At 49.3% G+C, this 9068-nt stretch overlaps 2 protein-coding genes across 2 annotated transcripts in view; one reads left to right on the top strand and one right to left on the bottom strand.

The window, feature by feature from the left end:
* Positions 1-2221, bottom strand: part of OAZ3 (ornithine decarboxylase antizyme 3) — a 3630-nt gene extending 1409 nt beyond the window's left edge. The window contains 5 exon segments of the mRNA XM_039246232.1: positions 434-609; positions 1432-1506; positions 1508-1568; positions 1853-2019; positions 2210-2221. Of these exon segments, the coding sequence (XP_039102163.1) occupies positions 434-609; positions 1432-1506; positions 1508-1568; positions 1853-2019; positions 2210-2221 (491 nt within the window).
* A 2464-nt stretch (positions 2222-4685) lies between these two features.
* On the top strand, positions 4686-8951 carry MRPL9 (mitochondrial ribosomal protein L9). The gene is made up of 7 exons (XM_039246261.1): positions 4686-4837; positions 5026-5182; positions 5863-5987; positions 6383-6433; positions 7884-7985; positions 8487-8570; positions 8674-8951. Exons 1-7 carry the CDS (start codon positions 4721-4723, stop codon positions 8806-8808), a joined length of 771 nt encoding a protein of 256 aa, XP_039102192.1. The 5' UTR covers positions 4686-4720; the 3' UTR covers positions 8809-8951.
* The last annotated feature ends 117 nt before the right edge of the window (positions 8952-9068 follow it).

The following is a 9068-nucleotide window of genomic DNA, read 5'->3' as shown; positions in this document are numbered from 1 at the left end:
TTTTATTTCTAGGAGAGAGAGAGAGACAGCGTGAGCAGGGGAGGGTCAGAGAGAGAGGGAGTCACAGACTGAAACAGGCTCCAGGCTCCGAGCCGGCAGTCAGCACAGAGCCCGACGTGGGGCTCGAACCCACGAAGCGCAAGATCATGACCTAAGCGAAAGTCGGACGCTCAACCGACTAAGCCACCCAGGCGCCCTAACTACTGTTTCTGAATCGGGAGTCCAGAACCTCCCATGAGCCATTGTCCCCTGAAGCCCAGATCCTGGCTCAGCTCACAGGCGTGTTTGCCTGCCGGTTCAGGGCTGTGAAAGCAGCTCCTGCATCCACCCTCATGGGCTAGCAGGCCCACCACCTGATTATGACATCCAAGGAAACCTCCTGCCTCTTCCCCTCTCACCCTCCCTCCCTGCTTTCCCATCAGGGCTCTGTCACCTTTCACGGTTGCCTTGATCCAAGGCCCGATATGGGATATCCAGGAAGAGTCGATGGTCACAGAGAAGGCCGTGCCAATGGGCAGAGGTCTGGGGTGTGAGGCGGAAGTGGAAGTCTAATTGTACTGGGTCTTGGTGGAGCAGGGGGTCAGTAGCCAGCACCGTCAGGTTCCCAGCCTGGAAAAGGGACAGAAGATTAACTGTCTCCTCCTGCTCTCATCTAGTCCTCGGATCAGATCTTGGGCCAGTCTGCCTGTGTCAGAGGAAGCAAATTCCCACTCTGTCCCTTAGTCTTAGGCCCTAATTCTCTATCATGGAGTTTCCCTTGATATCTAGAAAGGAGTCAAATGAGTTGCAGTATTTCTGCCTGCTAACGTCACCCAAGGGGTGCACCAACCCTTCAGAAACTTATATCAGAGAGGGTTTTTTTGTTTTTTTGGTTTTTTTAGTAATCTCCACACCCAACATGGAGCTTGAACTCACAACCCCAAGATCAAGAGTTGCATGTTCCACCAACTGAGCCAGTCAGGTGCCCCTGGAGAGCTTATTCTTTAAACAATGCTGTGTCATCTGTTTACTGCGTCACTGACCATGCTCTTCCACTTTTTTACATCATAGAAGTTTTCTCTGAATTCTCCGATTTCTCATTTAAAATGCACCTTACCACAGGTATGTTACTGTAGTGTGGTCCAGGGCCAAGTTGAGGAGTGCCAGGTTCTGGTCCCCGCTTGCCATCTAAACAACTTTATGTCGCAGAACTCAATACATTCTGCTCTATGTTCCTACCTCCTCTTTTCCCGTCCTGCATCTCACCACCAGCTCTATGAACTTGACTTAATATCTCCGGGCTAGGATCCTTGTTTCTAAAGCAGTAGCTGTTCTGCATGAGCATCAAGATCTAGTTGTTTTCCAGCTAGCAAATGCCCCCTCTCCACAAGGTGTCATTGCAGCAACCCTGGCACAGCACCAGTGTGCTTACCGAGTACAATTACCACTTACCGAGTATAATTCTTTAAGCTGGTCGTGGTCACCCTGCTCGGTGCATCTGACCACCTGGAGGCCTGCTGGAGACTCAGGAGCACTGAAGGCAGGAACGGGGCCGGAGTGTCAAGTCCTCCCGTTCCTTATATATGATGCTGGTTGGGAAAAGGGGCCCAAATTAGTTTACCTCTGCATCTGAGAAGGGGAGGGGTTCATAACTTTCAGGTACATAGGACCAGGCTCTCGCACTATCTTCTCATGGATGAGCCTATTCCATTCTCCCAGGCCAGCCAGGTGGAAAAATGTTTAATTCCATGCCAGCCTTCTGCCCTATTTTGCTATTATTATCTCTTGCCACCGGGATAGTTCCTTCAGATTCTCTTATTTTTCCTGACAGTTTATATAATAAACAACTACAAGTAGAGATGAAAACAAGTACCTCTTATAACAAGGCAGCATCTTCTCCCGGAGGGTGATCCGGTATTTGTAACAGTAAAGGTAATAGGCGTATGGTGACCAGATCGGGTAGAGGTAGTTCCGTGTTTTTCCCCTCTTGATATAAGAAAGGGAGAAGACAGAGGGGCGCAACCTGTTACAAGGCAGTTTCTCAGTTCAGTGCCTCCCTGCGGCAAAGTGAGGTTCAGAGATGAGTGCCAGAGGCTTAGGCAGCCTGCTGTCATTGTGACCCGGTGGGCACTATGACATGGGCAAAGAGTCAGCCCGTACACCACTTCAAGACTCCACTGTGCTGCTCCTCCCCACCCAACCCCCTTAGCTAAGGCTCCTGTTCACCTACTCCATACTTCATGGCTGTTCCAGTGGTTTTGTTTTCTTATACCGTACTTTATCTTCTGTACTGATTGGTAAATAGCCCTGCCTGAACACTTGCAGAATGCCCCCAACCTGGCCCCTTATTCCGGCGGACGCACGCATGCATGCGTGTGTGCACACTCATGTAACACACATGCACACACACACACACACCACTTCAGCAATTAAATGGTTGGTGTCTGACACTGTAGGTTTCCAAGGCCATGATCCAATGTCTGACCTGATTCGTCAGTTCCCAGTTCCTATCAATTCAATATTTTTATTATCATCCCTACCTTTAATAACCTAGGGGTGCTGCACATTGTTGAACTTTCTCATTGCCTGGTAGTGTGGAAATTGCAAACTACATGCCTTTAGGAGCCAAGACAGCTAATGGAAATTAGTGGAGCTGCTGGGTGGGACTGTAGCAAAATGGAAAGCTCATATACTGTCTAAAAGCAGCTGACAACTCAGTTTCATCCAGTTGCAGAAATGTAGGCTCAGTGGTTCCAGATCGTATGATTTTTCAACATAAAATAGATTTTTGTGCCAAATTCCTCCAAAATGTTTACAATAGTGGTTATTAACTAAAAATAAATAAATAAATAAAAGGCATTGATTTAAAAAATCAACATCGTGAGCAAAATCTGATTCGGGGGCCACCATTTTAAGACCTCTGCACAATCATTCACTCAACAAATATTTATTGAGGGCCTACTGAAAGCCAGGCAGAATTCTAGGTGCTGGAGATCCACAAGTAAACAAAGATCCGTGCCTAATGGAGCATAGCTTCTAACAGTGAGAAGACAAAACAACAAACATTGTTAAGAAAACTTAGTATGTTAGATGAGAACTGCTATGGAGGAAAGAGCAGAATAAAGGAAGGTCAGGAGTGTGAAGGGGGTGGGGCAGGCTGGGGAAACAGCGATCCAAGTAGACCTCATTGAAAAGGTGGCATTTAATCAGAGCCTTAAAAGAGGTGAGGGAGTTAGCCAAGCCAACATCTGGGGGTAAGAGCATCCGGCATCTAAGCAACAGTGGATGTAAAAGTCCTGAAGAGAAAGTGCCTGGTGTTTTCAAGAAACAGCAGGGAGGCTGCTGTTTCCTAAATTGTTGGGAAAGTTGGAGGTGAGGGCAGAGAGCTAATTGGTCAGATTAGGGAGGGCCCTGTAGACTACGTTATGAGGGAAGTCACTTCAAAGTTTTGTGTAGAGGCGTGATATGATCTTATCTAGCTTTTTAAAAAGATCCTGACTTGCGTTGTAAATAAACTGTGGAGTATTAAGGGAGATTTGCTAAGAGACTACGGCAGTGATGGAAGAGAAAGACAGTGTCCTCTTCCAGGTTGAAGCACTGAAGGTGGTGGAAGTGGTTGGATTCTGGAAATCGTTTAAAGATAGAACCCACAGGATTTCCTGGAGTGTGAGAGAAAGAAGTTGAGTCTCAACGCAAGCCTGAGACCGGGAAGGCTGCAGGGAGGCAGTCTGACGCGGGGTATAGGGACGGGTTTAGTTTGGACCACGTTAACTCTGAATCGTCCACTAGACATACAAGGAGAAGAAGAAAGAGCAAGCTCTTCAAGTTGAGCGAAGTTAGAAGTCTAGGATGGAGAAAGAACTTTGGAAGTCATCAGACTGAAGGAGATCAAAGCCTGTGTGTACACGGAGTAAAGATCCAAAGACTGCCCTTGGGGCCATCTACGAAGCTGGGAGAAAAGGAGAAACCAGCCAAGGAGACTGAAGAAAGCTGGTGAAGTAGGAAGAAAACAAAAACACAACTAGTGTCCTGGAAGGTGAGTGAGGAAAGCGCAATTCAGAGGAAGCTCAAACAAGTAAAACAACACGATGCTTAGAGCCCCTTTACACAATCTCCGCTGCCTAAACAGACCCTTCCCATCCCATCCTGGTGGTCTTTTCTCGGGCGCTGAGACCCCACCCCTGCTTCCCTTTTCTGTGGCTCATCTCCCTTGTGATCCAGGGTTCTTTCAACTTGAGCTTAAATACCGCAGTTGTAAAGGTGAAGGGTTAGCTTCCTCCCCAAGCTGCCATAGTTCCCCAGGGAATCCCATCCCTCCACCACTTTCAGGGAGCTCTGAAGTGACGAAAAGTGAAAGCTGCACCCCTCTCCCCTCAGCGTGCTAGAGCCGGAAGGGACCTCGGGGCTGCGGCGGCTTAACCAAGGCCCCCATTTTAAAGCGAAGCCAAAGGGACACGGTGTCTTTCCCAGCTCCTTCCACGATCTGTCAGTAACTACGGGCGTCCCTGCCTCGAGAGGAAACCGGAGAGAGGGAGTAAGGAGACGCGGATTCACCGAGCGGCGGACTCGGACTCCGCCGCGCGCGAGGACGGGAGGCCCGGCCAGCTCGGGCCGGGTCTGCCCCTCGGCTTCGCCAGCCTGAGCGCCGGCGGCTCAGGCGCGCCCCGGGCAGCCGCGGGGGCCTTTCCTGCGCCGGCGCCGAGGGCCGGGGCCTCCTCTGCGCTCCCTCGGCGCCGGGAACATGGCGGCGGTTGCGGGCAGGATGCTGCTGCGCGGGGCCGTTCGGGGGCTGCTGCGGCCGCCGCCGGCTGGGGACACCGCTGGCCCGGAGCGCAGCTTCAGCCTCTCCCACAGTCGGGTGAGGACCAGCTCTGAGCCGGGGGGCGGGGCGGGGGTCCTGGCCTTCGGAGGGGAGGTACTCTTTACGCCCGACTGTTGCTCCTGGGGGGTTCCGGCCTGAGGGTGGCGGGCGAACCTTGTGCCGGTGACGGACGACGGCAGGGGTTTCTCTGGGGGATTCGTTCACCCTCGCTCCCCGACTGCCAGGGCACCGTCGTCGTGGAGCGCTGGTGGAAGGTGCCGTTGGCCGGGGACGGCCGGAAGCCGCGCCTGCACCGGCGACACCGCGTCTACAAGCTGGTAGAGGACACGAAACACGGGCCCAAAGGCAACCTGGAGCTCCTCCTCACCCAGTCGGTGGTAGGTAAGGCCCGGCAAAGGCGTTTCCTACCTCGGGCCGGCTCCGTTTGCCATCAGCCCTTTCCTGCCGGCCCCGCTTAGCTGTTCGCGGCCTTTCTCTACTGTGTAGAAATGATCTCTGTATTTGAGAAGAAGCCATGGAAGTGATTGTGGTTGGCTTCCTGCATAGAAAAAGGAACACGAATGGCGCAACTGTGTGCAGGGGAAAGGAGGCCCAACAGCATGTGCTACAGTGACCGAAATCCTTTGATGGGACAAGTCTCACTTTGTACAGGGAATGTGAAATTTCTAATTTAGGCCCTAAAAAAACGAATTAGAAGTCTCTTAAGTGTTGTTCTTAGTGAGTATTAATATTTTTCCTAGGAGGAATAAGTACTGTGAGAGAATAATAGGTGCATCTTTTTTTTAATTTTATTTTTAATGTTTTATTTATTTCTGAGAGAGAGAGACAGCCAGCGTGATCAGGGGAGGGTCAGAGAGAGTGGGAAACAGAATCTGAAGCAAGCTCCAGGCTCTGAGCTGGCAGTCAGCACAGAGCCGGATGCGGGGCTCAAACCCACGAACCCGTGAGATCATGATCTGAGCCGAAGTCTGACTGAGCCACCCAGGTGCCCCAATAGGTGCATCTTTGATCTCCTCTTTAGGTACTAGCCAGCCTGATCCAGTGTCTGTTCTCATCCACAGGACTTGGGGTCCGGGGTGACCTGGTCTCAGTGAAGAAATCTTTGGGCCGGAATCAGCTGTTGCCTCAAGGTCTGGCTGTATATGCATCCCCTGAAAACAAGAAACTGTTTGAAGAGGAGAAATTGGTGAGCAGAGGGACTTGGAAGAATAAAACCTTAAGATTTTTTCTAGCAATTTCCTTCCCTTTGATGTTTAATTTAAAAGTGAAATAGGGATGAGAAGAACAGGAATCCAGAAACCCAGCCTATGTCTAGCATAAGAGTTTGATATTTATCATAGACTCATTTTTCTCCCTTTGTTTCACCTTGAACTTTCTTTTCTTTTTCTTTTCTTTCTTTCTTTTTTTTTTTTTTTTACAAATAGTTTATTGTCAAATTAGTTTCCACATAACACTCAGTGCTCATCCCCACAAGTGTCCTCCTCCGTGCCCATCCCCCCTCTCTCCCCCATCCATCAGTCCTCAGTTTTTGTCAGCATTCAAGAGTCTCTCATGGTTTGCCTCTTGGACTTTCTTTTCTAGCTGAGAAAAGAAGGAAAATTAGAGAAGATCCAGACCAGGGCAGGTGAGATGGTGAGTAACAACACAGAAAAGTCTTATTTGCCACTTAAGGAGTTAGCAGCCTCTTCCTGAGAGGCTCCTTGATTTCCTTGAAGGATCCTGATCGTAGACACAAGCGTAGTAAGAAGAAGGGGAAATGTTTGGCTGCCGAAACTGGTTTTGAGACTTCCTGGGAGATCCTGACTTGCTGAGTCCCCGACCCAGGTAGCAGGCGACCCATGGAAAAGTGTGAGATGAGGGCTCTGCCTCCATAGCTGTTTACAGATAAGTCACAACAAACATAGACACATGAGAAAGTGATCAGTAATTTCAAGGGAGTAGATTGTAAGAATGACATGGACCAGAAAGGATTAGGTTGATGGGAGGGTCTTTTTCAGATGGGATTAAATTGGGCCTTGTGGGGGGCGCCTGGGTGGCTTAGTCGGTTAAGCGTCCGACTTTCGCTTAGGTCATGATCTCGCAGTTCGTGGGTTCGAGCCCCGCGTCGGGCTCTGTGCTGACTGCCAGCTCAGAGCCTGGAGCTTGTTTCGGAGTCTGTGACTCCTCTCTCTGACCCTCTCCTGCTCACGCTCTCTCTCTCTCTCCTAGAAATAAATAAAACATTAAAAAAAAAAAAAAATTGGGCCTTGTGGGATTAGTAGGCTTTGGATAGGCCAGGAGGGCGGAAAAGGGAAAAGAAATGAAGGTAGGTAGTGAAGGCATGTTTTAACATAAAAAGTTCAGTCTAGCAAAAGCAGAGGACTCATATAGGGTAATAGTTACGGCTATAAAGGGGGTTGGGATGAGATTTGTATAACATTTTGAATCCAGCTGAGTTTTTTGTTTTTTTTTTTTTTTAATGTTTTGTTTATTTCTAGGAGAGAGAGAGAGAGAGACAGCATGAGCAGGGGAGGGTCAGAGAGAGAGGGAGTCACAGACTGAAACAGGCTCCAGGCTCTGAGCTGGCAGTCAGCACAGAGCCCAACGCGGGGCTTGAACCCACGAACCGCGAGATCATGACCTAAGCGAAAGTCGGACGCTTAACCGACTAAGCCACCCAGGCGCCCCTGAATCCAGCTGAGTTTATATTTCATTCTGTAAGCAGAAAGGAATTATTAACTGGGGAGCAGTGGGACTCAAGGGCCAGAAGTATTGGGTTAAAATGGTCTATGAAGGTCATTCTGTCCCAAGATTTATCAGTGATCCCCATTGAGAAGTCTGACTTTGACAGGGCCTGTTTCTCCTTGCTTAGGAACAACCAAGAATAGGTGACATTCCCCTCCAAAGTATCACTAAAACATGTTTGTACAGAATCAGCCTTGAGACCATAGGAATGTTCTCTGTTTCCAATTCATCTCACCTGTATGCTTGTGAGGCAGAAGTTGTGCCTCTTTCCTGAATTCAGATCTTGTGTCTCTTGCTAACATGTGTCTTCCTTTTTGATTCCAACTATAACCTAGCCCCTGTTTACACTTCCTATCAGACAGTGAAATTTCTGAAAAGCTGTCACCTGGAGGTGGGGATGAAGAACAACGTCAGATGGGAACTAAACCCTGAAATAGTTGCCCGCCATTTCTTCAAAAATGTGAGTGTTCCCAGGCACCACTGTCCCTGTGAGGGCAGAAGCTACCCCTGGGAAGGAGGCCCAGGATTGATCCCTTCGTTAGGAAAGGGTGTGTTCGTCCAGCCGAAGTTAGGGAAAGTGTCCTTGGTTGCAGGGGTTGAGGAAGGGAAGTGACTCACAACTAAGAGTGGCCAGAATTTGAAGACTGATAGGAAAAGATAGTGGTAGCATTTATTTCTTCTGTAGGAGAAACCTGGGAAATGTGACTCATTGTGCAGTTTGTACTTTTGTGGATGAAGTGACTTCGGTCTCAAGCCCTGTTTCTCTTTGGTGGATCCTCCTCCCTTTCTGAGAAATTAGGACTGAGTTTCTCTGCCACTGTCTGTGGAGGGGAAACATGGGATCGGCCAGGGTAAACTCTGCTTTATTCATTCCTGTACAGGAAATTCCAGAACCTTCTTTGAGGTTGCCTAGAGTTGCATCAGTGTAAACAGCTCCTTTTGGCTTTGGCTTTTTTTGCAGCTTGGTGTTGTGGTCGCCCCACATGCATTAAAATTACCAGAAGAACCCATTACACAGTGGGGCGAGTACTGGTGTGAGGTGACGGTGAGTGTTTCACATCCTGTCCCCTTTTTCTCGCGGGTAAGCAGCTTGGTATTCGTTTTTACCTGCCCAACTAACCTCTGAGGATTCCTTTTGTTTTGTGCAGGTAAATGGACTTAACACTGTGAGGGTGCCTATGTCTGTGGTGAACTTTGAGAGGCCCAAGACCAAAAGATACAAGTACAGGTTAGCCCAGCAAGCTGCCAAGGGAATGGCCTCCACCAGCTCCCAGACGATCTGAACCTGTTCTCCCTCAAAAGCAGAAGAGCAGAACCGGGGCCCTGGGGGACTCAGTGAGCTGACTGCCTGACTGCAGCTCAGGTCATGGTTTCTCGGTTGGTGAATTCAACCCCCACATTGGGCTCTCTGCTGTCAGTGCAGAGCCCACTTGGATCCTCTGCCCCCCCCTCCCAAAAATGAGTAAACATTAAAAAAAAAAAAAGCAGAATCAGGATCATTGGAGCAGCGATGGGCCATCATCCTGATAGGATGACTGCAGCT

This window comes from Hyaena hyaena, unplaced genomic scaffold, assembly GCF_003009895.1.
Source record: "Hyaena hyaena isolate Hyena2069 unplaced genomic scaffold, ASM300989v1 scaffold_284, whole genome shotgun sequence".
NCBI lineage: Eukaryota > Metazoa > Chordata > Mammalia > Carnivora > Hyaenidae > Hyaena > Hyaena hyaena.
This window is presented reverse-complemented; position numbering and strand designations above follow the sequence as displayed.